This window comes from Nomascus leucogenys, chromosome 2 (assembly GCF_006542625.1).
Source record: "Nomascus leucogenys isolate Asia chromosome 2, Asia_NLE_v1, whole genome shotgun sequence".
Taxonomy (NCBI): Eukaryota; Metazoa; Chordata; class Mammalia; order Primates; family Hylobatidae; genus Nomascus; species Nomascus leucogenys.
Genome location: NC_044382.1, coordinates 359132 through 387110, shown reverse-complemented (window position 1 = coordinate 387110; position 27979 = coordinate 359132). Strand labels below are relative to the sequence as shown.

At 50.3% G+C, this 27979-nt stretch overlaps 2 protein-coding genes and 2 non-coding genes across 5 annotated transcripts; 1 reads left to right on the top strand and 3 right to left on the bottom strand.

Moving 5' to 3' along the window:
- Nucleotides 1-323: 323 nt before the first annotated feature.
- TRIM41 (tripartite motif containing 41) lies at nt 324-13383 on the top strand. 2 transcript variants are annotated; one of them, XR_004032611.1, is made up of 7 exons: nt 324-1840; nt 8329-8424; nt 10257-10487; nt 11010-11032; nt 11233-11360; nt 11780-12601; nt 12948-13383. XR_004032611.1 is itself a non-coding variant. In XM_030824002.1 (6 exons), exons 1-6 carry the CDS (start codon nt 1031-1033, stop codon nt 12379-12381), a joined length of 1890 nt encoding a protein of 629 aa, XP_030679862.1. In that variant the 5' UTR covers nt 324-1030; the 3' UTR covers nt 12382-13383. The 2 variants fall into 2 exon arrangements, 1 of the variants encoding a protein (XP_030679862.1); XM_030824002.1 differs by having other exon boundaries at nt 11780-13383.
- A 729-nt stretch (nt 13384-14112) lies between these two features.
- On the bottom strand, nt 14113-21250 carry RACK1 (receptor for activated C kinase 1). Its single transcript, XM_003279578.4, has 8 exons — nt 20830-21250; nt 19349-19520; nt 18685-18832; nt 16603-16698; nt 16183-16293; nt 15278-15418; nt 14790-14900; nt 14113-14226 (listed from the first exon to the last, which is right to left on the bottom strand). Exons 1-8 carry the CDS (start codon nt 21167-21169, stop codon nt 14161-14163), a joined length of 1185 nt encoding a protein of 394 aa, XP_003279626.2. The 5' UTR covers nt 21170-21250; the 3' UTR covers nt 14113-14160.
- On the bottom strand, nt 18989-19067 carry LOC115831848. Its single transcript, XR_004027340.1, has one exon. It is a non-coding gene; the product is annotated as a small nucleolar RNA SNORD96 family (small nucleolar RNA).
- Nucleotides 20473-20540, bottom strand: LOC115831885. Its single transcript, XR_004027374.1, has one exon. It is a non-coding gene; the product is annotated as a small nucleolar RNA SNORD95 (small nucleolar RNA).
- Nucleotides 21251-27979: the final 6729 nt, after the last annotated feature.

Below are 27979 nucleotides of genomic sequence, written 5' to 3'. Positions count from 1 at the left end.
TATTTAAGCTTATTTCAACCGCACAAAGCATCTATTTCTGCAGAGATGCTGTGAGAATGTAAATGTAATGATTCGTCACCACTTCTTTACTGCTGGGCAGTTAGGGAAGTTCATCTAAACCATGAGACAGCGTCCGGTTGGCAGTTTCTACCTTGGATGCGGAACGCCTACTACAGTTGGGGGAGGGTGGGGCGTCTGCGGCCCTACCCGCGAAGCGCTTTCTCAGGCCCCGCCCCCGGTCCGACCCGGACGACTCTCTGAGTCCTCCACAACAAAGTCGTCTGCCTAGAAGGGCCGGAAGTACTTCACGGCGCGCCGCGGACCCACCCCCTCGCTTCCGGCAACGGCTGTGGGGAGTACCGGCTGCAGTCGGCTGTGCCGGGAGGGTAGGATGGCGCCTGGCCGATGCGGTGATAGCACCGAAAGCAGACGGCCGCCAAGCGCTCCCCCAACCCCCCGAAGTTTCTCCCCAGCGGCGGGGGATGGGGGTAGGCGGTTCCTCTGTTCTGCGTTCCCCGCGGCCCCGCACAACGGAGACGTGGGCCTCCACCGTCCTAGCCCTCCCGCCCTGTTCTCTAGTGCAGACTAGAGCGTCTCCTCGCCATTTCCTGTCGCCCTGGGGCCCAGCGGGCAAAAAAGGGGACTAGCACGACAGCGGAGGGAAGTCGGGAGCTTAGGTGGTGTGTAGACGCCGGAAGTGTTGGGAAGGAGGCCGGAAGCTAGGGGCGGGGCCAGGAAGTGAGGAGGGGCGGGGGTTTATGAGGAGTCCAAGGGAGCATTGGGGCAGATTTGCACTCAGAGCCACCTGAGGGACTTGGCGGTGGCGCCTGGCAGAGACACGGTTGTCGTTTGGGAGTAGGGAACACTGTGGCGGGGTGGGTTGTCGGGACGACATCTCTCTGGCTGCTCTTGGGGCGAGGTGTGGAGGGGCAGGGCTGGGGGTGGAGCCGGGTCGCCAGGGCGTCGGTAGGGAAGACCCCCGCCCCTCGCCCCCCCACGGAACCTGTACACTGGCTGGCTGGACACTAAGATGGCTGCCGTTGCCATGACACCCAACCCTGTGCAGACCCTTCAGGAGGAGGCGGTGTGCGCCATCTGCCTCGATTACTTCACGGACCCCGTGTCCATCGGCTGCGGGCACAACTTCTGCCGAGTCTGTGTAACCCAGTTGTGGGGTGGGGAGGATGAGGAGGACAGGGATGAGTTAGATCGGGAGGAGGAGGAGGAGGACGCAGAGGAGGAGGAAGTGGAGGCTGTGGGGCCTGGCGCGGGGTGGGACACCCCCATGCGGGATGAAGACTACGAGGGTGACATGGAGGAGGAGGTCGAGGAGGAAGAAGAGGGTGTGTTCTGGACCAGTGGCATGAGCAGGTCCAGCTGGGACAACATGGACTATATGTGGGAGGAGGAGGACGAGGAGGAAGACCTGGACTACTACTTGGGGGACATGGAGGAGGACCTGAGAGGGGAGGATGAGGAGGACGAGGAGGAAGTGCTGGAGGAGGATGAGGAAGAGGATCTAGACCCCGTCACCCCACTGCCCCCGCCTCCAGCCCCTCGGAGGTGCTTCACATGCCCTCAGTGCCGAAAGAGCTTTCCTCGGCGGAGCTTCCGCCCCAACCTGCAGCTGGCCAATATGGTCCAGGTGATTCGGCAGATGCACCCAACCCCTGGTCGAGGGAGCCGCGTGACCGATCAGGGCATCTGTCCCAAACACCAAGAAGCCCTGAAGCTCTTCTGCGAGGTAGACGAAGAGGCCATCTGTGTGGTGTGCAGAGAATCCAGGAGCCACAAACAGCACAGCGTGGTGCCATTGGAGGAGGTGGTGCAGGAGTACAAGGTGAGAGAAGTACAGAGAGAAGATGGGCGTTTAGTGGGGGGCGGAGAGGAAGTAAGAGGAGCTGGGAAAAGGAAACATCTCTTCGCCCACCAAAGAACCTCGTGGTATTAGTGAGCTGAGTGCTTATCTAAGCACTTACTGCCACCAAGGTGGGTTGGAATGAGAAGGATTCTGTACACAGAGCAGATGCAGTGAAGAGGACCAGGGAAGGATGGCTTCCTCAAAGCAAATAGAGCAAAGCCGGTGATGCCAGATCAGGTCTCTAGGGCTTTACCAGAAGTCTCGTTTTCTTTCGGGTGAGTCTTAAGTCTGTCCTTGACGGAGACACCTAGAGATGGAAAGAACTGGGGGCTTCAAAGGACAAGAAAAGGCTCAGAAGCAGGAACACAGAGATAACTGCTAGTGTCAGTGTCAGACCCAAATGCCCTGCACTTGCCTCCCAGTGGGTTCACCAACCACCACGATATGGCTTCAAGGACTTTGTTTGGCTCTGTGTCACTCTTATGCACTGACTAGAAAGGAGGAGCTTTTCAGTCAGAAGACCTGGCTCTGCAACTTGCATTGTCAAATCTTGATTAAGTCTCTGAGTGTCTTTGAACTTTAACTTATCCAGGATTGACAGGTAATATTCGCTGGACATTTATATGTATACCAGGCGCTGTACTAGGCACTTTTCATGGACTGTCTCGTTAAAACCCAAACAACACTGAGTTTGATATGTTTTCCATTCCCATTTTATAGATTGGGAAACAAAGTCAGAGAGGCTTTAAGTACCATACAGAGGGCCACAGAGCTTCAGTAATAATTGACGTATTTATTTACTGTCCCTTCCCCTGGTGTATACTAACAATGCCACCACCATTTGGATGTCTGTTGTTTGACTTTTCTGATGTAACTTTCTTGGAGTCTGATTCTAGTTTGACAAATATCTTGCCCCTACTTCTCTTTTTTTTTTTTTTTTTTTTTTTTTTTTTGAGACGGAGTCTCGCTCTGTCGCCCAGGCTGGAGTGCAGTGGCGCAATCTCGGCTCACTGCAAGCTCCGCCTCCCGGGTTCACGCCATTCTCCTCCCTCAGCCTCTCCGAGTAGCTGGGACTACAGGCGCCCGCCACCACGCCCGGCTAATTTTTTTGTATTTTTAGTAGAGACGGGGTTTCACCGTGGTCTCGATCTCCTGACCTCGTGATCCGCCCGCCTCGGCCTCCCAAAGTGCTGGGATTACAAGCGTGAGCCACCGTGCCCGGCCTTTGCCCCTACTTCTCATTTTGACTCTTCTTTGGACATAGGTAAAGGAGATTTGTCTGCAAGGCAGCCAGCACAAATAGCACTACTTAGTGAAGGCCTGGATGGGTTTGAAGCAGTGGGACCAGGAGGAGGAGAGGGTAGCCTCTGTGTGGTCTGCACAGAGCTTTTTTTGTTTTATAACTCATGTTTTCAGACCTTCTCCTGATTCCTGCTATAACTTCATTTAGGTATTATTTTCGTTACCCCAATTTTAGAGTAATGTGTCTAGGGCTTCTCAGCTCTGAGTGGCACAGCTGGACAAACCTGCATTACCTCATCACAAGTAACAATTCCTTCTACGAGTGATTTTTTTTTTTTTTTTAATTTTTTGAGACGGAGTCCCACTCTGTTGCCCAGGCTGAAGTACAGTAGCATGATCTTGGCTCACTGCAGCCTTCACCTCCCGGGTTCGAGTGATTCTCCTGCTTCAGCCTCCCGAGTATCTGGGATTACAGGCGCTCGCCACCACACCTGGCTGATTTTTGTATTTTTAGTAGAGATGGGGTTTCACCATGTTAGCCAGGCTGTTCTGAAATTCCTGACCTCAGGTGATCCGCCTGTGTTGGCCTCCCAAAGTGCTGGGATTACAGACATGAGCCACCATGCCTGGCTACACAAAGATTGTTAAACCTGCCTGATTGTTGGAATTACTAGGGGAGGTTTTCAAAAATACAGTGGATCCTACCACTAGAGTTTCTGAATCACTGAGTAGGAGAATATCTTTAAAAAGCCCAGTCTAGCATGGGGATCACTGCATTGGTAACATTGCCTAGCTGTTAGTCCCTAAATTTTTAGCAGAGACTGTGAGCTCCTGTTGTCCTTTCCATCTCCTCAGTTCCTAATTAAGCATACCCATCATATCATGTGTGGTCACTTTGTGACCAGGAATCCAGGCCAAACTATCCATGGGCATTCCACCCCTTCTCTTTCACCTCCCCCAGTAGGACTGCTCCAAGGAGCTTCTGAAACTGGATTTTAATTTGCATTAGCCAAATCTGTTCAATGCCAGCTGCCTGAAAATCCCGTATTAGGTCCTGAAGTAGGTGAGGAATTAAAAAAAGTCATAATCTCTTTTCTTTTCCTTTTTTTTTTTTTTTTTTTTTTTTTGAGACGCAGTTTCACTGTTGTCCAGGCTGGAGTGCAATGGCACGATCTTGGCTCACCACAATCTCCGCCTCGGATTCAAGCGATTCTCCTGCCTCAGCCTCCCAAGTAGCTGGGATTACAGGCATGTGCCACCACACCCGGCTAATTTTCTGTATTTTTAGTAGAGACGGGGTTTCTCCATGTTGGTCAGACTGATCTCGAACTCCTGACCTCAGGTGATCCGCCCACCTTGGCCTCTCAAAGTGCTAGGATTGCAGGCGTGAACCACTGCACCTGGCCGTACTCTCTTTTCTTGATCTGTTTACTGCGCTCTGCAATTTGGGAGGCCATATACACGTATTTAATCTGACATTAAATGATGAGTACATGTAAATACATAGTTTTATTGTATAGAACTAATTTGAGTGATTCCCTTTCTGACTTAATAGGCTATTTTACAAGTGGGTCATTCTTTTTTTTTTTTTGAGACGGAGTCTCGCTCTGTCGCCCAGGCTGGAGTCCAGTGGCGCATTCTCGGCTTACTGCAAGCTCCGCCTCCCAGGTTCACACCATTCTCCTGCCTCAGCCTCCCAGGTAGCTGGGACTACAGGCACTTGCCACCACGCCCGGCTAATTTTTTTGTATTTTTAGTAGAGTCGGGATTTCACCATGTTAGCCAGGATGGTCTCAATCTCCTGACCTTGTGATTCGCCTGCCTCCGCCTCCCAAAGTGCTGGGATTACAGGCGTGAGCACCGTGCCATGCCACAAGTGGGTCATTTATTCTTTTCAGATATGTACATGCAGTAACCAACAGTAGCTTGGCAAAATGTTTTGTGAAAATTTTTTTTGTTGAATAGGTAATAACACACAAATGATATGTAAATATAGTTCCTGAACAGTTACATGTTTGTTTTGTTTTTTTTGAGACAGGGTCTCGCTCTGGCCAGGCTAGAATGCAGTGGCATGATCATAGCTCACTGCAGCCTTGACCTTCTGGGCTCAGGTGATCCTGAGTAGTAGCTGGGACTGGAGGTGTGTGCCATCATGCCCAGCTAATTTTTTTTTTTTTTTTTTTGTAGAGACAGGATCTTGCTGTGTTGCTCAGGCTGGTCTTGAACCACTGGCCTCAAGCAATCTTCTCATTTTGGCCCCTCAAAGTGCTAGTATTACTGTGTCTGCTCAACAGTTAAATGTTTTGAAAATTGGCCTGGCGTGGTGGCGGGCGCCTGTAGTCCCAGCTACTCGGGAGGCTGAGGCAGGAGAATGGCGTGAACCCGGGGGAGGTGGAGCTTGCAGTGAGCCGAGATCACACCACTGCGCTCCAGCCTGGACGACAGAGCGAGACTCTGTCTCAAAAAAAAAAAAAAAAAAATGTTTTGAGAACTTCTCTTACAACTGGCTGGCCGCGGTGGCTCACACCTGTAATCCCAGCACTTTGGGAGGCTGAGGCAGGTTGATCACTTGAAGTCAGGAGTTCAAGACCAGCCTGGCCAACATGGTGAAATTCCGTCTCTACTAAAAATACAAAATTAGCCGGCATGGTGGCATGCGCCTGTAATCCCAGCTACTTGGGAGGCTGGGGCAAGAGAATCGCTTGAACCTGGGAGGCAGAGGTAGCAGTGAGCCAAGATTGTGCTATTGCATTGTAGCCTGGGCAACACAGCAAGACTCCATCTCAAAAAAAAAAAAAAAAAAAGAAAATATATCTTAAATACCACTCTGTTTGAATTTGTGCTTATTAATTTTTGTTTTTGTCAGCAATTTAGGGGCTAGGCACGGTGGCTCACACCTGTGGTCCCAGTACTTTGGGAGGCAGAGGTGGGCAGATCACTTGAGGGCAGGATTTAAGACCATCCTGGCCAACATGGTGAAACCCCGTCTCTACTAAAAATACAAAAATTAGCCAGATGTGGTGGTGGGCACCTTTAATCTCAGCTACTCGGGAGGCTGAGGCAGGGGAATCGCTTGAACCCAGGAGGTGGATGTTGCAGTGAACCGAGATGGCACCGCTGCACTCCATTCTAGGTGACGGAGCAAGACTGTGTCTCAAAAAAAAAAAAAAAAAAGAAAAACACTAAATGGTAAATTTAAGCGTTATAAATTCTGAATTAATGGAGAAATTATTGACTAGAAAAGTAGAAAGTTACATCAGAAGGCCAAATTTTGGGCCAGGCGTGGTGGCTCATGCTTGTAATCCCAGCACTTTGGGAGGCCGAGGCGGGCGGATCACGAGGTCAGGAGATCAAGACCACGGTGAAACCCCGTCTCTACTAAAAATACAAAAAATTAGCCGGGCGTGGTGGCGGGCGCCTGTAGTCCCAGCTACTTGGGGAGGCTGAGGCAGGAGAATGGCGTGAACCCGGGAGGCGGAGCTTGCAGTGAGCCGAGAGCGCGCCGCTGCACTCCAGCCTGGGCGACAGAGCGAGACTCCGTCTCAAAAAAAAAAAAAAAGGCCAAATTTTGTGTAGTTCATGCTATTTTCATGAGTTGACTATAATTCCATTATTACTGTAATTTTGTCCACAACCACTTACCCTGTGCAGCAACTGCTATTTGCACTCTGGCTTGGTAAACTCTTTAGTTCAGGGGTCATTATCAGGATGTCACGGGCAGCTTAAGGTATAGGGAGCAAATATTCGATAACATTTACTGATCTTCTGCTACATGCCAGGCACTGCACTAAGTGTGCTATCCATGAGGTCCATTCTCCTTATTTGAAGCTGAGGAAACTGAAAGCATGGCTTGCCTGAGGTCACTTCACTTCACTCTGGTCCTGATTGGAGTCTAGGCTTGAGCTCCCCTACTCTATATTATCTCTCAAAGAAAAGGAGACAAGCTAGTAGAAGACATAAAAAAGGAAAGAGCAAATAGGTAGGGCTTATTCCACTCATTCTGGGCTAACAGCCCTTTAAAGAAAAGTATTTGGCTACAAATTGTAGAAACACAGAGCTCATGTGCCTATTGGCTGTAACAGTTACAACCTTTGGAAGAGAGGTTTTGGTGTTCTTTCCCATTTAGCAAGTAATTGAGCAGGAGAGAAAGCAGATGAGCAGAAAGAAGCAAAGAAGTTGAAATAAGTGAAGTGTGGGCAGGGACTCCGCAGTGTCCTGGAGGAGGCACACCTGTCATTGGTGCCCTGGGAAGTCATGTATTAGATATTTCTTGGGATCACAGAGGAAGTTGGGGGTGGGGAGGATCAGGGCCATTTTCAGGGAGCTGTTTTAAAGGAAGAATACCTTGGGCCAAGTGGAGAAAGGCACTCCCAGACAGAGGGGACAGCATGGAATTATACTCAGGAAATGACAATTTTATGTGGTCAAACCTCTTAAGAGTCTGTGTGGAAGGCGTTGAGTGTAGAGGTGAGGCTGAAAGTGTGGGGTCAATGTTTTGGAAGTGGTGGTGACCCATGGAAGGGTTTTAGCATAGGAACAAAATCATCAGAAAAGTATTTAGAGAGAAAAGTTCTGGGGAAGATCGCCTGTGAAAGGGAAAGGGACCAAAGGTGAGGGCACCCCTGGAAAGACTCTGGTGCAGGGCTTAAGCCACTTCCCGTCAGCTGTGAGCATGGGAGCTGTCTAGTCTTGAGAGAATACACACAGGGCCGGCCGGGCGCGGTGGCTCACGCCCGTAATCTCAGCACTGAGGTGGGCGGATCACGAGGTCAGGAGATCGAGACCATACTGGCTAACATGGTGAGGTGAAACTACGTCTCTGCTAAAAATAAAAAAATTAGCCAGGCGTGGTGGTGGGCACCTGTAGTACCAGCTACTGGGAAGGCTGAAGCAGGAGAATCGCTTGAATCTGGGAGGCGGAGGTTCCAGTGAGCCAAGATCGTGCCACTGCACTGCAGCCTGAGCGACAGAGCAAGACTGTGTCTCAAAAAAAAAAAAAAAAAAAGAATACACACGGCTTCTGCAGACGCGCACAGAGGGATTGGAGGCTTTTGTCATCATCTGAAAGAAGGAAGTGGAGGAAGGAGTATAATACTCAGTTGACACCCATTTTGGGGGGTAGGGATCAGGCTTTGACCCATCTTGCTATAGGGAGGATTGCAGAGGTAGGCTTTGAAGGGCAGGTGCCTCTCCCAGCCCCCACTTTCCTTTTTCTATTTCCTCAGGCCAAACTGCAGGGGCACGTGGAGCCACTGAGGAAGCACCTGGAGGCTGTGCAGAAGATGAAAGCCAAGGAGGAGAGGCGAGTGACAGAACTGAAGGTGGGTGAATGTCCTCGACAGGGGCTGATGGGCATTACAGTCGAGGCAAGGAAGGTAGGGCTTCCCACTGTCACAGGTAGTGACTCGGTCCCCTGAGGAGGGGACAGCTAGGGCCTGGGAGAGGGGTAGATGCTTTCCCTGGGTGCTGAGGAGAGCAGGGCCTTAGAGAATCAGGAGGCATGTTCATTCCTGGTGCTAAAATGGAGTGGAAACTGAGGCCTGGATTGGAGGGCCTAGGTGCTTGGCCCAAGGCTGCAGAACAGGCTTTCTACCCGACACCAGAGCCTGAAGCGGGCAAAGCAAAACCCACATAGCAGCCGTCAGAGAAGCTGCCGGCCCCAGGATCCATGCAGGCACTGGGCAGAGCAGCCCTGAGCATGAGGCGGACACTGTCCTGGGACCGTGCTCTGTCCTGAGAGGGGGCCAGTGTGTTTAAGCTGGGGCAGGATTTAGTGTATGTTAGCACTGCAGAGACCTAATATTTCCTAGTCCAGTGTTTTCTCAGCACACACACACACACACCCGCTTTTTTTTTTTTTTTTTTTCATTATTGCTCACCCTTCTCCAAGGAGTCTTTTAAGATATTTTTTCCATTCCCCATCTCCGGCCTGTTTTCATAACCCCAGCAGGCCCTGCTGGAATGGGCTGGCACTGTGAGCTTCATAGACCAAGCCAGGACCTCCCCTTCTGTCCCTCTTCCTTCCTCCCTTCCCAGCCAGTGCCTGGGCCTTGCCACTACCCAGGGCCCATGCTCACCGCCACCTGAACATTAGGGACTCTGCTGCTGGCAACTGCTAGGCACTGAATGGTAGAATCTCTCTGGGAGTAGGAAGTCACCGTGCTTCTGGCCAGCTGCCCAAGTTGATACTTTCGGGCTCTCCTGGGTATAGAGGTAACAGGATCTGTGTGCCCCTGGCGTAGAGTGAAGCTGACCGTGGCGGCTGTTCCCCTCAAGCGTCTGGTCAGTTAGGACCCTCCTCTGGCCTGTTACAGCGTCTGCAGCCGATGGTAACTTTGAAAAGTGTGCCCACCACCCAGGAAGGGCCATCCCTGGCAAATAGGGTGGGACTGGGCAGTACTTTTTTCTGTTACAGGATATTAAGTCCCTACATAATATCCTTGATTTTTGCCTCTTAGCCCACAAAGCATAAAAATATTTACTATCTGGACCTTTACAGAAAAAGTTTTTCCAAGTTCTGATCTGGGGCTGTTGGGTGACTTTCTTAAGGTCACTGTGTTTAATGGCATCGGGACCCTAACTTCATGTTTTTATTCCTGAATTCTTGTATTTATTCATTTCAAAAATTTTTACCAAGTGTCTACTCTGATTGGCACTATGTCAGGGTCCGAGGACACTGTGGCAAACAAAGACATTCCTAGTCCCTGCTGGTGGGAGCTCATGGTACAGTGGGGGAAAGGATGTTAACAGTTATGTCATTTAAACACAACGTTTCAATATTATATGTGCCACAGAGAGATGCAGTGATATTTGTGGGGATGGTCCTGATTTAGATCTGGAGAGGAGGGAAGGCTTGTCTTGGAATATTTAAGGTTGGACCTGAATGATGAGTCAAGTTAGGTAGAATCAGGTGGAGAGGAGTGTTCCAGGCAGAGGTTAGTGAGTTTGAGACCACTGTGCTGGGAGCAAGGGGGTGGTATCTGGTAAGGCTGAGAAGTAAGGCTGGTAGGAGATGAGCCTCTTTCCAGGACTGTCTTGGACCCGGGGAATGTAGGGCTCCTTTGCCTTGCATTGAGAAGTGGTAGTTGCAAAACTGGAGGTTATCTTCCTATGTGTTGAGGTGGTATCTGCCATCCCCTTTGCACCATTCCAGAGCCAGATGAAGTCAGAGCTGGCAGCGGTGGCCTCAGAGTTTGGGCGACTGACACGGTTTCTGGCCGAAGAGCAGGCAGGGCTGGAGCGGCGTCTCCGAGAGATGCATGAAGCCCAGCTGGGGCGTGCGGGAGCCGCGGCTAGTCGCCTTGCAGAGCAGGCTGCCCAGCTCAGCCGCCTGCTGGCTGAGGCCCAGGAGCGGAGCCAGCAGGGGGGTCTCCGGCTGCTCCAGGTGAGCTGTGTCCCCTCCCTGTTCCCCCAGCGTTCTGTGTTGGCGTCAGGCAGTGCTTACCAAACACCTGTCCAGAGCTGCCTCTTTTCTCCCTGGGAGGAACCCACCATGATTGAACCTGAAGACCAAAAACATGTTTTAAAGCTGGAAACAGAATTAATGTCGAATGTGGTATGTGTGGCGATTATACCCAGTGAAAAGCATGAAGATTCGGTTGTAGAAGAGGTTTAAATGACAGTTGAGGAAAGGCTTTTTGACAGTGACATCCTGAAAAAGGCGAGCAAGTCGTATTGTGGGAATGACAGTGTCCCTGGGCTCACAGCAGGATGAGGCGAGTTAGGTGTGGCGAGGCATGGGGTGGTTGAAATGGATGTGTGTTCACTGAGGGCCGTGAGGGTGCTGCTTCTCCCTTCCTGCTCAGGTTCAGTCTCTGACTGGAGATCGGGGAACGCTGTTCCTGTGCAGCTGACACTCTCTTTATCTCTTTCTCCCTCTCCCTCTTTTTGTTTCTCTTATTCCCAGGACATCAAGGAGACTTTCAATAGGTGTGTTCCCACTCTTTGCCCTTTGTGACCCAGTGGCATCTGGTTCCCTGTCCCTGCTTCTCTTGGGTATCCCTCTCCTCTCCTTCCTTCCCCAGGACCTGAGTTTCCATCTCCTGGACCCTCCTCTCCTTCCCCTCAGCTTTTGCTCTTCCCTCTGGGAATATCATGGTCCCACCCCCTGCCCGGTCCCCTTCCTCCAGGTGTGAAGAGGTACAGCTGCAGCCCCCAGAGGTCTGGTCCCCTGACCCGTGCCAACCCCATAGCCATGACTTCCTGACAGATGCCATTGTGAGGAAAATGAGCCGGATGTTCTGTCAGGCTGCGAGAGGTAGGGAGGTCACCTCCATGACTTTCCTTTGCCTTTCCCTTCACAGACCTGAGACTGGGTCCTGAGGGAAGTTGGGCCCCAGGGAAATTGTGGGGGTTGAGATGGAGCAGGATCCAGGCAGCCACTCTGAGGTTGAGGTTTCAAGCCATGAGCAGGTGGTCCTAGTGCAGGCAGGCCTGGAGGGTGGGGTGGGGTGGAGTGGCAGGAAGGGCCAGGCTGGGGGAAGACCTGTCAGCTGTTCTAGCAACAAGAGTGAGGAGCAAGATGAGCCTGCAGGAATCTGAGGCTGGCCCCTGGGATGGTATGAGGAGCTGGATTCAGGGAGGAAGGGGGCAGGAAAGGCCCAGTCTGTGAAGTTGGCTGCTGACAGGGGAACAGCCGTTCCAGCCCTGGCGTATTTGTCCTCCCTCCCTCCCAAGTGGACCTGACGCTGGACCCTGACACGGCTCACCCAGCCCTGATGCTGTCCCCTGACCGCCGGGGAGTCCGCCTGGCAGAGCGGCGGCAGGAGGTTGCTGACCATCCCAAGCGCTTCTTGGCCGACTGCTGCGTACTGGGGGCCCAGGGCTTCCGCTCTGGCCGGCACTACTGGGAGGTAGAGGTGGGCGGGCGGCGGGGCTGGGCGGTGGGCGCTGCCCGTGAATCAACCCATCATAAAGAAAAGGTGGGCCCCGGGGGTTCCTCCGTGGGCAGCGGGGATGCCAGCTCCTCACGCCATCATCATCGCCGCCGCCGGCTCCACCTGCCCCAGCAGCCCCTGCTCCAGCGGGAAGTGTGGTGCGTGGGCACCAACGGCAAACGCTACCAGGCCCAGAGCTCCACGGAACAGACGCTGCTGAGCCCCAGTGAGAAACCGCGGCGCTTTGGCGTGTACCTGGACTATGAAGCTGGGCGCCTGGGCTTCTACAATGCAGAGACTCTAGCCCACGTGCACACCTTCTCGGCTGCCTTCCTGGGCGAGCGTGTCTTTCCTTTCTTCCGGGTGCTCTCCAAGGGCACCCGCATCAAGCTCTGCCCTTGATTATCCTGCCACCTGCAGGGGCCCCTCTGTCAGCACTTGGGGGGCGGGTGGTGGAGGGTGGCCCGTAAGTTTGAGGGTTCAAAGGTTCTTCCCACTGTTTGTTATTGTGTTGCTTCCCACTCCCCCTTGACCCCAGGCCCCTGCTTCTCCCTCTAGGAGCCTAAAGAACCCTCCTGGCCTCCAGCTCGGCCTTCTCTCACCTACTATGTCTGTCCAGCAGGTCTGCATGGGTCCCTGAGAACAGCTGCCTGGTCTTCTCTCCCAGTCTGCCTAGCCCAGCCCTGGGACTGGAATTTGAGTAGGGGATGAGGGGAAATTGTAATTTCATTCCTTAACTTCCTTTTCCCCACCGCTGCTCTTCAACCTCTCTATCAGTTCTGAGGCTGGAGAGTTTGGGCAAGGCAACATCCCCATTCCATTTTCTGATGCAGATTTTAGCTGAGGGATTTGGAAGCCATTTGGGGAGGCAGGCTGGGCCAAAGGGTAGAGCTGGGTAATAAATGTCTATTCTCCTGGGGAGGAGGGATTCTAAACTTTCCTTCCATCCTCAATTTCTACCTCCATAGACCGGCCAGAATTTAGCTTCACTTGAGAGAGATCTGGAATGGTCGCCATGATTGAAACCACGCACCATTACATCACCCAATAAATTATTTCTTCCCTCTTCCTTTATCCAGCACTCAGCTGAGGAGCAAAGCTCATCCCATCCCACACCCCTCCCAGGTCTGCTCACTGCCAGGCTCCTCTCCCCTTTGTTCAGTGGAGCTGGCTTTTCTCCCAGCCCCTTTCCATGCCTTTCATTCCATTTGGCAAGCCCTGAGGGGGAGCCTGGGGACGGGTTTGGGTCCCCAAGAGGAGAGCCTTGGTTATAATCTATTTTTCTAGGAGCCCCTTGCCTTGTCACTTGCAGCTTTCGCCCTCTGCTTTGATGGCTGAGGTGAACTAATGTTCTTTGGGAAAAGGGAAGGTGTGCTGTGGAAATAAAATGTTTATTTGCTTCTCTTGTGAGGTCTGTTCCTTCAGGTGAGGGTGTAACTCAGGATTTCTTCCTTTCCCACCCCTGCAGTGAGAAGCCACACAACTGAACTGGTTAGTTGCAGTTAAAGGCATGCTTTGCACCTGTTACCAGGCAGGCTCCTATTTCAACAGGGATATGGACCCTGCTCCCCATTTTAATATCTTACCTAATTTACTAACTGTTCAGTCTACTTAGAGATGTTTGCCACACCTAGTTAAAAGTGAAGTCAGAAATGCCTCATCACCATTATAAATTGAAGGGAATAGGAAGTGGAGGGTGCATATGGGCCTTCAATATGCTGTAGTTGCTTAGTCATCACAGAAAACTGCAAGGGCAGTGGGGTCTCAGCGAATTTTAGACCATGTTGATAGAGATTGCTAACATGAAGCTTAAGTTTTCTGAATTATGTTCAAATCTTTAGAGGAATGAGGATTCATCTTCCACTCTTATGTGTCAGGGGTTGGACCTGCGGAGTCTGCTTTTTCTAAAAATTGACTGCAACCACTTTGAAATAATCAGTTCTCTTCCTCAAGAAGGTTCCCCAGGTTGAAGGTAGGCCCTGATGATCTGCACCTGATATGTAGGACGCTGATGGGGTTTAAGTTCACTTAGTCCATACTTTGCATCCAGTTCGCTAGTGCAAACTTAATGTGTAAGCAGTGCAGACAGGATGGAGCTTTTTTGCATATAAGAAAAAAAAAACCTTCTAAAAGTCAGAAAAGCCATTTTTTTTTTTATTTGTAAAGCTCTGCCATAAACTTCTAGCGCGTGCCGATGGTCACCTGCCACACTCGCACCAGGTTGTCTGTGTAGCCAGCAAACAGAGTCTGCAGGGGAGAAATGAGAGTGACAGGTCAGGCTGGCATAAACTCTGCAGTCTCACTAGATTCAGCACAAGTGGCTTTCTTTTGAGATGGTCTTGCTCCATTGTCTAGGCTGGAGTGCAGGGGTGCGATCCTGGCTCACTGCAGCCTTGAGCCCCTGCAGTTCAAGAGATCCTCCCACCTCAGCCTCCAGTAGGCATGTGCCATAACGCTGGGCAGACTATAAGAAACCGCTCTCATTTTAACAGCCAGATTGTAAGTGGTGGTTATGTATTCCTTGAGGAAGAAACAGCTGGTGATAAGGATCTAGACATTTGAAAACTGGTCAGATTAATTAAGGTATTAATTGAAGGCTGACAGCCACTGCGTTCCACATCAGTCTTCCCCCTGATGCAGAAACACATTCACTGGCATGGCAAACTAGGGCATCCTCATCAACCTGGCTTGTCATTTCACTTTATGCCAAAGACACTGCTCTTGTGCCTGACTGACTAGATACACTAACAGAATGAGAGGGAGAAAATTAACTGGAAGCAGAGTCACCTGAGAGGACAGACCCCACTTACCTGGCCATCAGCAGACCAGGCCAGGGAGGTGCACTGGGGTGGTTCTGCCTTGCTGCTGGTACTGATAACTTCTTGCTTCAGTTCATCTACAATGATCTTTCCCTCTAAATCCTGGGGAACAGAGCAAAAGCAACCTTAAGACTTACCAATCAGAGTCCCCTCTTAAAAGCCCCTCAAGATTCTCAAGTTAAAAAGGGATGATTTTGCTCCCTGGGGTACATGTATCAATGCCTAGATGCATTTTTACTTGCCACTAGTGGAAGGATGGTTTGCTACCAACATCTAGTAGAAGCTGGAAATGCTGCTAAACATCGTAAAATGTACAGGACAGCACACCACAACAGAGTTACCCAGACCAAAATGTCAATTATGTGGAGGTTGAGTAAGCTTAGCTCCCAGGTGGGAGTCAGATGGCATATATAGTAACCAAAACATTGTCAGGGCTCAGAGTGCAGCCAGGTACCCAGTCAACCGTAACCCACACTCACCCAGATCTTGATGCTGGGGCCTGTAGCAGCACACAGCCAGTAGCGGTTAGGGCTGAAGCACAGGGCGTTGATGATGTCCCCGCCATCTAGCGTGTAAAGGTGTTTGCCTTCGTTGAGATCCCATAACATGGCCTGGCCATCCTGGACACAGGTAAGGTAAATCAGGACACTGTGACCTCTTCCAGATGTTAATCCTGCCCATTTCAAGATTCTGTCAGAATCAATTCTTACCTTTCCTCCATTACCCCAGGCTTCTTTGAAAGCTAATGACTCAAGTACCAATATTTATCTCTGTATACCTTTCCTTTGACATAAGACCTTACCAACCCCATCAAAAAACCCCTCCCAACTTACATAAATCAATCATTTCTGAAAACCAGGATCCCAATCTCATCAATTGCTTCAAGAAACCAACTTTAGGCCAGGTGCGATGGCTCATGCCTGTAATCCCAGCACTCTGGGAAGCTGAGGTGGGCAGATCACCTGAGGTCAGGAGTTCAAGACCAGCCTGGCCAACATGGTAAAATCCTGTCTCTACTAAAATACGAAAATTATTACCCAGGAATGATGGCGGGTGCCTGTAATCCTAGCTACTCAGGAGGCTGAGATGGGAGAATTGCTTGAACCCGGGAGATGGTTGCGGTGAGCCGAGATCGTGCACTGCACCCTAGCCTTGGCCGAGTGAGACTCCGTCTCAAAAAAAAACAAAAAACCAAAAAAACCAGGCTTATAGAAAATAATCTTTTTCTTCCAGATGGTATGCCTTAACTGTCATTTGCTGAAAGTAATCTTTGGAAACATGTTCTCAGATTGCCATTATCTCATTATCCTCCTAAAACCATCTTTGCTAATGTTTGCCATTTGATGTTAGAGACACTGTCTTCCCCTGAGTAGTCCCCGAATACCTTGCCTCCGGAAGCACAGAGGGATCCATCTGGAGAGACGGTCACCGTGTTCAGATAGCCCGTGTGGCCAATGTGGTTGGTCTTCAGCTTGCAGTTGGCCAGGTTCCACACCTGCACAGACGTGCGGTTGACAGGTGAACATCCTAGCGCTTGATGAGCTGGGGTCAGGCCCAACAAAAAAGGGCTTGGCAATTCTGGATACGGTAGTCATTTCTCATTCAGTAACATGTCCTGGCCACTTCACGTTAGATTGTAACACATATCCAATGCAGCGTGCTGACTTACAAGGGACATCAGACCATGTGACAAGGAAAGAGTCATCTGAGGGAATCTGTAAAGCTTTCCACAGCACTTGGGAGTGTATGACCACCTGGGAGCACACCCTGACTGGTAAAGCCCCTGCCTTGGCTTGAAGCTCACCTTGACCAGCTTGTCCCAGCCGCAGGAGACGATGATAGGGTTGCTGCTGTTGGGCGAGAAGCGGACACAAGACACCCACTCTGAGTGGCTCTCATCCTGCAGAAGATGAAAAGGAAATAAGGGCAAACAGTCCTATCCCATGAAATGCCAGACCCCCCAGCCCCACCCCTCAGTAGGATGATGGCTGGCAGCACCTTTCAAAAACCGAGAACCCAAACCCTTAAGCTCAATAGAGTCCCTTTAGATTCCAGACAAGAAAATTTTTTTTTTAATTTAGAGACAGCAGCTGGATGCAGTAGCTCACGCCTCTAATCCCAGCACTTGGGGAGGGCGAGGTGAGCGGATCACCTGAGGTCAGGAGTTTGAGACCAGCCTGGCCAAAATGGTGAAACCCTGTCTCTACCAAAAATACAAAAATTAACTGGGTGTGGTGGCGGGTGCCTGTAATCCCAGCTACTGGAGAGGCTCAGGCAGGAGCACTGCTTGAACCCAAGAAGCGAAGGTTGCAGTGAGCCAAGATTGTGCCATTGCACTTCAGCCTGGGCAACGAACAAGTGAAACTTCATCTCAAAAAAATAAAATAAAATAGAATAATAGGGCCCGGTGCAGTGGCTCACGCCTGTAATCCCAGCACTTTAGGAGACCAAGGTGGATGGATCATGAGGTCAGGAGATCAAGACCATCTTGGCTAACAAGGTGAAACCCCGTCTCTACTAAAAATACAAAAAATTAGCTGGACGTGGTGGCAGCCAGTAGCTGTAGCTCCAGCTACTCGGGAGGCTGAGGCAGGAGAATGGTGTGAACCCAGGAGGCAGAGCTTGCAGTGAGCCGAGATCGCACTACTGCACTCCAGCCTGGGCGACAGACTATCTCAAAACAAAACATAATAGTAGTGATAAAGCCGGGCATGGTGACTCACGCCTGTAATCCCAGTACTTTGGGAGGCTGAGGCGGGCGGATCACCTGAGGTCAGGAGTTTGAGACCAGCCTGGCCAACATGGTGAAACCCCGTCTCTACTAAAAATACAAAAATTAGCTGGGCATGGTGGCACACGCGTGTAATCTTCTTCTCAGACACCCAACCATCGGCTTCTGAGCTGCGGCAACTCCCTCTCACCTTTTCACTGCCCCCCACCCATCCCCAAATCCCCGATCCAGCCCCAAATCCTCAATCCAACCTCCAATCTTCAATCCCAAATCTGCAATCTAGCCCAGAATCCATCTCAGAAAAGAAAATAAACAAATAAAATTTTTTTATACATGGGGGTCTCACTATGTTGGCCAGGCTGCTCTCCTGTCCTCAAGCAATCCTCCCACCTTGGCCTACCAGAGAGCTAGGATTACAGGCATGAGCCCAGCCCAGACAAGACTTTAAAAAGGTAAGAGAGCAGGGGATGGTGGCTCATGCCTGTAATCCCAGCACTTTGGGAGGCTGAGGCAGGCAGATCACCTGAGGTTGGGAGTTCGAGACCAGCCTGACCAACGTGGAGAAACCCCATCTCTACTAAAAATACAAAACCGGGCATGGTGGCGGATGCCTCTAATCCCAGCTACTTCGGAGGCTGAGGCAGGAGAACTGCTTGAACCCAGGAGGCGGAGGTTGTGGTCAGCCGAGATCACGCCATTGTACTTCAGCCTGGGCAACAAGCAAAACTGTGTCCGGAAAAAAAAAAAAAAAAAAAAAAAAAAGGCAAAGATAGGCAGGCCTTGGGGGCTCACACCTGTAATCCCAGCACTTTGGGAGGCCGAGACAGGCAAACCGCCTGAGCCCAGGAGTTCGAGACCACCCCGGTTAACATGGTGAAACCCCGTCTCTACTAAAATACAAAAAATTAGCTGGGCGTGGTGGCTGCGCGCCTGTAGTACCAGCTACTCGGGAGACTGAGGCACCAGAATCGCTTGAGCCCGGGAGGCGAAGGTTGCAGTGAGCCAACATCGTGCCACTGTACTCCAGCTTGGGCGACAGAGCGAGACTGTCGCAAAAAAAAAAAAAAAAAAAAAAAAAAAAAAAAAAAAAGGCAAAGGTTAAGAGGGTGGGAGAGATCCTTGGAGATGTGCTCTTTGACCATAGCCTCACTTTACCTGGACAGTGTATTTGCACACACCCAGGGTATTCCATAGCTTGATGGTTTTATCTCGAGATCCAGAGACAATCTGCCGGTTATCAGAGGAGAAGGCCACACTCAGCACATCCTTGGTATGGCCCACAAATCGCCTCGTGGTGGTGCCCCTGAGAGGGAGGACTTTGTCATTCTCAGACTTAGCAAACATTCTCATTCAAGGGTCAGACTGATTTCCTGGGCTTTGTCTCTGTCTCATTGCATCACTCACACAACCCTGGATTTGGCTCTGTGATCAGAGCCAAGTGACTGAGTATGTGACAGAGAATCCCTTCAGAATTGCAGGACATGTCCTCACTCCCACTTGGGGATTGGCTGACAATGTCGTCTGTCATCACCAGGACTCTCTAATTCCACCTGCCAATTACCTGAGCTTTCAAGGTAAAACATGTTCAAACTGCTGCCTACTCAGAACGGTTGCACCTGGCAAAAACGTTCCACCACACTCCTCAGCAATGCTGAGTAACTTCTTCAAAGAGAGGGAGGCCAAACATCTTCTGTAGGTGCACTCTGCTTTCCAGTTCCCAAATGGACTGGATCTCCCCTGGGAAACCCGCCAATTGCATCCACCTCATTTCTGCCCAGATGTTTCCCAAGGCCCCAGAGCTAAGCGAGCAGCTACTTGCGTTGTGAGATCCCAGAGGCGCAGGGTTCCATCCCAGGAGCCTGAGAGGGCAAACTGGCCATCTGAGGAGATAACCACATCACTAACAAAGTGGGAGTGACCCCGCAGAGCACGCTGTGGAATTCCATAGTTGGTCTCATCCCTGGTCAGTTTCCACATGATGATGGTCTTATCTAAAGGAGGTAAAACAGAAGAAAAACCAGTGAGGAACCCGCAGCCCGTCTGTTAACACACTGGATAATTCACTACGTGTCAAGGTCATGAGTGGGTTAACAACAACTAAGGACGCTTACGGAGGGACGGAAACAAGACTACAAGAGCAGTTACAGGCCAGGACTGAGTGGCTCTATTCCAGACTAAAAACGCACGTAGGGGTAAACTGCACCCTGATAACTTTTTTGAGATGGAGTCTCGCTCCGTCGCCCAGGCTGGAGTGCAGTGGCATGATCTCGACTCACTCCAACCTCCACCTCCCGTGTTCAAGCAATTCTCCCGCCTCAGCCTCCCAAGTAGCTGGGATTACAGGCACCTGCCAGCACGTCTGGCTAATTTTTTAACTAGAGATGCGTTTTCACCATTGGCCAGGCTAGTCTCTAACTCCTGACCTCAAGTGATCCACCCGCCTCTGCCTTCCAAAGTGCTGGGATTATAGGCGTGAGCCACCGCGCCCAGCCTGTATCCTGAGAACTTAATTTAGGTGCCAGAAATAGACACCCTTTCCTGAAAGTCAGCCGAACTCAACAGCCACTTTGGGTCTTCTCTGCAACCGAATGCACAGCAGTTTGTGGCTGTAGAGTAGCTGGGGCCTCCTATGCCTACCTCTGAGGGCCGACAGAAATGGAGTAAGGAATGCTGGAAAAGCCACCTCAGGCGCTACACGATTGGATGCTTTTACTGAAACCTGTCCCACTCAACAAATTTTACGATTAACAGCCAGACATGATTCAAAAGTCAGACAATTCTTAACAGTGTAGGAGCAAAGCGGAAGCACAAGAAGCGTCTAAACGCAGTCAGGAACACACGGATAGCGACCGGGAGAACCAGGGTCAGAAAAAGTAGGCGGAGACTTGAGCCACGAGGTCCTCTGGAGTCCACCTGCCTCCCCACGAGCCTTGGGCCGGGCGGCAGCTCAGAAACAGCCTCTGGATTTCAGCACCGACACTCAGATGGCATGTTGGGGTCATCACCGCCCCGCCCGGCCCGTAGGCCCCCGGCCACACGACGAAGGGGAAGGCAAAAGGTATTTTAAATTTCCAGCTCCCCAACCCTCCGAGCACCTACGAGCTGATCTACATCTAGGTCCCCAACTGCAATGTGGTTCGCCCGGGTTGAGGCCTAGGCTCGGGTCCGCGCGCCCCAATTCACAATGGGGCAGAGAAGTCTGTCAGTCCCCGCCAACTCGCGCGCCACCGGCCTGCCACACGACACGCGGAATCCCCCAGCCCTGTCATCTCGGGTCCTGAAATCTACCTTACTCCGTACCTCGAGAGGCGGAGAGAATCATGTCCGGGAACTGCGGAGTAGTAGCGATCTGGGTTACCCAGCCGTTGTGGCCCTTGAGGGTGCCACGAAGGGTCATCTGCTCAGTCATGGCGGCGGCGAGCGCGTGTGTCGCTGCAGCGACGAGGATGGCACTGGATAGCTTAGAGAAACTAGCGCCACAACCGCTCCCGCCGCCGCCTTGCAGTGAAAGAGAAAGAAACCCCCCCGCCGGAACCGGAAATACCCGCTCGACCATGCAAAATGGCGAGCCCCATGATACACTTCTGCTCAAGATGGCGGCGCCATGTAATGCAAAAGGCAGAGGGAAATTGTACGGCATCGCAGTCCCGTTTTCCGTACAACAAAATCTGATTGCACTTTAAAAATACACTCTGAAACAAGCACATTCAAGTGTTTAAAAAGACTTCTCAGGGATGATGTAGAGCGAGAAGCGAAAGAGGTGAAGTGTACGGCACATTCCCATGAGGCCCGCCTGGCTGCTTCCCCGCCCCTATGTGGCATAGCTCGAGCTCCGCCTGTTCCACTTGGTGCGGGGAGGGTTGACAGGGCAACCCCAGGGGAGCTTAATTTTCAGTTCACTATCGTGGGTAAAGATGGCCAATTTAAATGTATTAAAATGTTAAAAATAAGCTTTAAAACTCTGCTTCCGGAGGGTGCTCTCCCCTCAAGAGGTTTTTTTTTTTTTTTTTTTTTGAGACGGAGTCTCGCTCTGTCGCCCAGGCTGGAGTGCAGTGGCGCAATCTCGGCTCACTGCAAGCTCCGCCTCCCGGGTTCACGCCATTCTCCTGCCTCAGCCTCTGCGAGTAGCTGGGACCACAGGCGCCCGCCACCACGCCCGGCTAATTTTTTTTGTATTTTTAGTAGAGACAGGGTTTCACCGTGGTCTCGATCTCCTGACCTCGTGATCCGCCCGCCTCGGCCTCCCAAAGTGCTGGGATTACAAGCGTGAGCCACCGCGCCCGGCCTCAAGAGGTTTTTGTTCTGATGCACACGAACTCCGGAATGGCTGGACTAAGGCAGGAGAGGGTTACTCTGGATGAACTAAAAATTGGTCTATTTTTCCCGGGCGCGGTGGCTCATGCCTGTAATCCTACCACTTTGGGAGGCCGAGGCGGGTGGATCACTTGAGGTCAGGAGTTCAAGACTAGCCTAGCCAACATGATGCAACGTCTTTCCAAAGAATAAATAAATAAATAAATAGCCAGGCAAGGTGGCGGGTGCCTGTAATCCTAGCTACTCGGGAGGCTGAGGCAGGAGAATCCCTTGAACCCGGGAGGCGGAGGTTGCAGTGAACCGAGATCGCGCCACTGCACTCCAGCCTGGGCGGCAGAGCGAGACTCCGACTCAAATAAATAAATACATACATACAATAAAATAACAAAGTAAAAATTGCCCTAAAGCAAGAGGAGGGCAAACAGAAAGTCTGCAGACTCCATCATCTGAATAACAGGGCTGATGCTTTAGAGTGTTCTGCTGGAAAATCTGGTGTGCATATTTAAATTATAGCTTTCCATACACAGAAAGGGCAGCCGTTCCCTTTAGCCCAGCCCCCTTTCCCTCTTACTATTAAAACAGAGGACAGGCCGGGTGCGGTGGCTCAAGCCTGTAATCCCAGCGCTTTGGGAGGCCGAGGCGGGCGGATCACGAGGTCAGGAGATCGAGACCATCCTGGCTAACATGGTGAAACCCCGTCTCTACTAAAAATACAAAAAATTAGCCGGACGTGTTGGCGGGCGCCTGTAGTCCCAGCTACTCGGGAGGCTGAGGCAGGAGAAAGGCGTGAACCCAGGAGGCAGAGTTTGCAGTGAGCCGAGATCGCGCCACTGCACTCCAGCCTGGGGGACAGAGCAAGACTCTGTCTCAAAAAAAAAAAAAAAAAATAAAAAAATAAATAAATAAATAAAATAAAACAGAGGACAAAGGGGGTGCTTTTTTTCCCTGGGTTTCTTTTTTGGTATGAATTTACAAAATGTGGTTTAAGTATTGATTTTATAGGAAGAATGTCACATTTTAAGATTCAGTGTTAGGCGTGGAGCTCTCTAAAAGATTGTTAAGTATTAGGGCCAGGAAAAAAGCTGCTGTGCAGCAATGCCCAGCAATAGAGGGCATTCAGGCAGGAGGGGCTGCCATTCATCAGCTACCCAGTCACCCTCATAATTGGTTGAAGGCAAAGGGATCTCACCTTTTCATGCTTCTCTGTTTTGCCAAAAATACTTAAGATAATGGGGGAAAAATCTAGTACGCTTTGTTTCTCTCAAAGATAATGTGTTTTATTAGCCTTAGCAACTCATGGTTGGTTAAGGAATGAGGCAGTTTCCTAGAATCCAAATCAAACAGCTCCCATTAGTAGATTATTAACTTATGAAGTATTTAAGCCTAGGACTGGGCAGAAACAACATATGAAAATGTAGGTAGCATTGCAGAATATTCTGATGAGTAGAAGTCGTGTATAAAAAGCACAAACTGGCTGGGCACGGTGGCTCATGCCTGTAATCTCAGCACTTTGGGAGGCCGAGGCGGGTGGATCGTGAGGTCAGGAGATGGAGACCATCCTGGCTGACACGGTGAAAACCCCATTTCTACTAAAAATGGAAAAAATTAGCCAGGCGTGGTGGCACACGCCTGTAGTCCCAGCTACTTGGGAGGCTGAGGCAGGAGAATCGCTTGAACCCCAGATTGCGCCACTGCACTCCCGCCTGGGTGATAGAGAGAGACTCCATCTCAAAAAAAAAAAAACAAAAAAAAAAACCCACATACTATTCCAAACAACTTTAGGGGAATCAGAAGAGCATTCTGCAGAGGCAGAACTGGTTCGATGGCTTGCTGTTACTAAAAAGAAGTTTATGGTTCAACATAAGGAAGAACCTTCTAACAATTCTGATAGTCCACAGGGTGAGGGAATTTCTGATTAGGTAGAGATTTTTCCCTCTCTGGAATCTTGCGAGCAGAGGTCACTGGATCTTTTATTGGGAATGCTTCAGAGAGGATCATGCATAAGGGTGAGTGTTAGACTAAAGGACCTTAGAGAGTCTGTCCAGTTCTGAGGTCTCCAACTGTATGTTACTTGGCCTTGACTAGATATTTTACTAACAGGTGCCATCCTAGTTATTCCACATCCTTAGAGTCATCGTAGATAGAGAAAGATCTGGAAGTAGTTCTGTGGAGACCAGGTAGAATGCTCAGAGGGCAAAATAGGAAATACAGTAGGATGGAAAAGAGGTTTGGCCAGGAAAAGAGGAAACAGAAGCAGTTTAGAGAGCTGAGCCTGTAGTATTTGGAAGGAGTGCAAACAGCTTGTTTGGTTTCTATTGAGGTCCAGGTAAGAGTAAACAGGTTAAATTAAATTTAATCAATGTAAAGCTAGATCATCAGAGGCAGAGTGTCAGATCTCAGGCTATCAGTCCCTCAAATAATTGCCCTTATTGGAGGTGGATGATGGAACGGTCAGGTTGAGGAGCATTTTATGCTTTTGTGAAACTGATTAAGGCAAGGTCTGCCCTGCCTCTCTCAAGTTCTTTTATAAGGACCCATGATAAATTTCCACCAGTGTATAGTTCCAGAGGAGAAAATAACATGGTTCCCACAGAAAGCTATGTATGCTTTCCATGTCAGAAGATAAAAACTGTACATGGGTATCTTTTTCTTAGCTGTTAGAGAATTCAGAGACAGATCCTTGAGTGTTTACATCTGCTCAGTTATGGTGCCTGAAAGGTGCTATTTCTGCTTCTTTTAGTAGATGAACTCATTTCAGGCCATTGATAATATTAATATGTCTTGTTTCTCAGCCTGCCATTCATCTCACATCTTTTCAGAAATGAGTAGGCTCAAATCCCATATACTCAAGATGAAATGGAATAAAAAGGAAAATTATTGATTGGAAAGAAACATGAGGTTCTAGGATAGATGATTTCTATCACTTGAAATGACCAATAATGGAGGGCCAGTCATCTGACTCCACATTCTTGGCCATCATTAGTCACCGCTGCTGGTGTGATACTGTATTCGAGCCTCTATATTGTCCACTCCTTGCACAATCTGTGGTTTTACTTTCCATGGTTTGTTACTTGCAGTCAATTGTGGTCCAAAAATATTAAATGGAAAATCCACAGATAAATAATTCAAAGTTTTAAATTGTGCACTGTTCTGAGTCACGTGATGAAATCCTACTCTCTCCACCTGGGATGTGAATCATCCCTTTGTCCAGTATATTCACACTGTACAGGTATGCATGTATGGGAAAAAAGTCATAGTATATATAGGGTTTGGTATAGACTATGAACTGAATATATATACTAGGGTTCATAGTATATATAGGAGCTGATGAACCTGAGCTAAGGGCTTCATGCTTTGTTGTGGCTAAGTAGAGATGTGAGTAATAGGACTGGGTTTTTTAAAAGTCTACTCTGGTTGCTCCCTGGAGGGGAGGGAGCAAGATTGGAAATGCAGGCCAGTTAGGAGGCTACTGCTGTAGTGTAAGGGAGATGGGATGGTGGACTGACCTGGGGTGGAGAGAAAAGGAGAGAATCTGGCCATATGTTATAGATGCAGTCAGAAAGAACTTGGTCAAGAGTTGGATGTGGCCAGACAGAGAAAGTGGTAAAGATGTCAAAGGTTCCCACAAAGGCAACTGGAAAGTGGGGGAGGATGGAGGTACCATTTCCCAAGAGAAAGAAGAGAAGCAGATTTGGGGTGAGCAAAGACGTGAAGGTGAAGAATTCCAGCCAAGCGTCTTGAGTTTGAGATGCTGCAAACATCTACCTGGAGTTGACGTGAGGGTGAAGAATTCCAGCCGAGCGTCTTGAGTTTGAGATGCCTGCACACATTCACCTGGAGTTGTCAGGCAGGTCGTTGTGTCTGTCTCTCCGTCTGCCTGCAAGGATGGGCTGAAAGCCTCATCTGTGTCAGGCCCTGTGGTGGGTGTGAGTCAAAGAGATTGACAAGATTCCTAACCCCTAGGAACTTACTGTCTATTGCTTGAAATGACCTATGGGAAAATACAGCAACAAAAAGTAGGGAATGATAAAAAACCATTAGAGAGAGAGAGAGAGAAGGAAATAAGACCTACCATAGGAGTTGAAAGGGGAAGAAAGCACTTTCTTTTGAGATGGCAAATGTCAAGGTAGACATCAAAATGAGAAAGCATATTGAGGCCAGACCAGGGATGAGGCAGAATTCTCCTCACCCAGAACAGAGAAAGCCTTAGCTGCCCTGTTCCTGCCTGGCTGTATTCTGCAAATACCCCTAGGCCAGGTGCAGGATGGGAAGTGGAAGGGTAAGGGTGGAAGCTCTAGCTGGGCCAAGGCCAAGGGTGGGAGAATTAACATTTTGATGCTTAAGTGGGGCTTTGGGGCTGCCTTTACAGTTACAGCTCCCATCCCTGAAATATCCACTGGGTTCCCTTGGAATATGTGTATCAGGAAACAGCACCTTCCACCCCTCTGCTCCGTGTTCGTTAGGCGCTGTCAGCAAAAGAGAGTTCGGGAGGGTCTGAGGATGCTCTTCACAATGGTGCCTCTTTACAATGGTCCAGGTGGGGTGGGTATCAGTTTATGTCCATGAACTGATGAGATGGATGATGACAGATTCCCTGTTTTCTCTAAATCAAATTAAATCCAACCCACAGCAGCCCTGAGCTGACTTGGCTGGCATTGACAGGAACTCAATCTCACCTTCGATTAGATCTCCATCCCTCCCTGCTCCCTCCCAATCCAGAGAGTCATACAAAAGTCCCTGGGGACCTATGCTTAGCAGTGCATTCATGGTGACTCCTCTGGTCCTAGGCCTATTGTGGTCACTGCTGATAGGTTCATCATACAATTGTGCATGTGCCTTAGAGCTGGAGGCTTTGCTGGTTTGGTAGTGCTGGGCCCAGGGACCAGCCATCATGGGGGCACTTACACAGCCATTCCCCTCTGGGGCACATCAAGGCAGGAGTTACTGATCTTTGCTACCCGGAATCTTAACTCACCCCTGCCTCATTTCTGTCTCTTCCTCCCTACCGGCAGCATTTGCCTCTCTTCCTTCCCCCTTGCATCATTCACTCACTAGAGATGCTCTCTAAGGCCCTGGCTCTTACCCTTGAGCACCCAGCAGAGTCCCCGGGAAGGCTGGTTAAACATCGACCACTGGGTCTGCCCCCAGATGCTCTGATTCAGTGGGTGTGGGGTGGAGCCTGAGAATGTGCATTTCAAACAAGCTGCCAGCTGCTGCTGCTGGCTGCTCCAGGGCCCACACAGAACCACTGCTCCAAGAGGAGGGAACAAAAGCCCTACCCCCATGAAAGTGGCAGGATAAGGGGAGGAAGAAGGGGGAGGAGAATTACAGGAAGATTGAGCTACAAATGAATACGTCCACCAGCTTCCCTGCCATCCACCACCTCCTGTTGAACGATGAAATTCTACTGACCAAAACATGATTCAGATGCGGATTTGGGGGAACTCATCTGTGTGCAGAGGAAGACCCAGGGGAATTACATTCTTTGCTTCATCCCCGGTGACCCATACGCGTTTTCTTAGCCTGGAGTTCAGGACTTCTGGTTTGGGACTCCCAGACCCTGGCCCACATCAGGCAGTTTACAGAAAGTTGCTCCACCCCCATCCTCAAGCTCAGACTATAAATTTCTTTTCTGTTGCCCAGGCCTGTCATTGAGAAGACTAGAATCATCTGCAGAATGTATGTGCAAGTAAAATGTTGAAGCAGCAGGAGAGAGGCCTGGGAGGGGGCAGCTAGATGCAGTGAACTGTGTCAGACAAGTGGCCCGTGGGAGCTGGCGGCCCTCTGGCCAGCTCTTCTGCTGGGAACAGAAATCCTGCATCCCTGCCTGCGGGGCTTCCTTTTTCCTCTTTTCTCAGTGCCCAGAGACAGGGCCGTGGTCAAAGTTGGTAAGCCGAAAGTCAGCCCTTCTGCCTCGTCTCCCGGCAGCCAGTGCTACTGAGTGGTCAGGCTGGAGCTGTCCTGACTTCACATCTTACTGGTGCCATGTACTGGCTGAATGTGGTTTCAGATGAGCTGCTTCTCCTCTCTGAGCCAAAGTGTTCTCGTTTGTAAAAGGTGGATAATAATGGCATCTACTTCCCAATGTTGCTTGGAGGATTCAAAGGGGAACTGCTTGTCAGTTGCTTAGCTAGTA

What these genes read in the sequence shown, in the direction of transcription:
- TRIM41 (XM_030824002.1), top strand. Translation starts at nt 1,031, where the DNA reads ATGGCTGCCGTTGCCATGACACCCAACCCTGTGCAGACCCTTCAGGAG. An exon ending in GGGGTCTCCGGCTGCTCCAG is followed by an intron (nt 10,488 to 11,009) that starts GTGAGCTGTGTC and finishes TCTTATTCCCAG; the next exon opens with GACATCAAGGAGACTTTCAA. An exon ending in ATCAAGGAGACTTTCAATAG is followed by an intron (nt 11,033 to 11,232) that starts GTGTGTTCCCAC and finishes CCCTTCCTCCAG; the next exon opens with GTGTGAAGAGGTACAGCTGC.
- RACK1 (XM_003279578.4), bottom strand. Translation starts at nt 21,169, where the DNA reads ATGCCGTACAATTTCCCTCTGCCTTTTGCATTACATGGCGCCGCCATC. An exon ending in GCTGGGACAAGCTGGTCAAG is followed by an intron (nt 16,294 to 16,602) that starts GTGAGCTTCAAG and finishes ACGTCTGTGCAG; the next exon opens with GTGTGGAACCTGGCCAACTG. An exon ending in CCTGGTCTGCTGATGGCCAG is followed by an intron (nt 14,227 to 14,789) that starts GTAAGTGGGGTC and finishes TCTCCCCTGCAG; the next exon opens with ACTCTGTTTGCTGGCTACAC.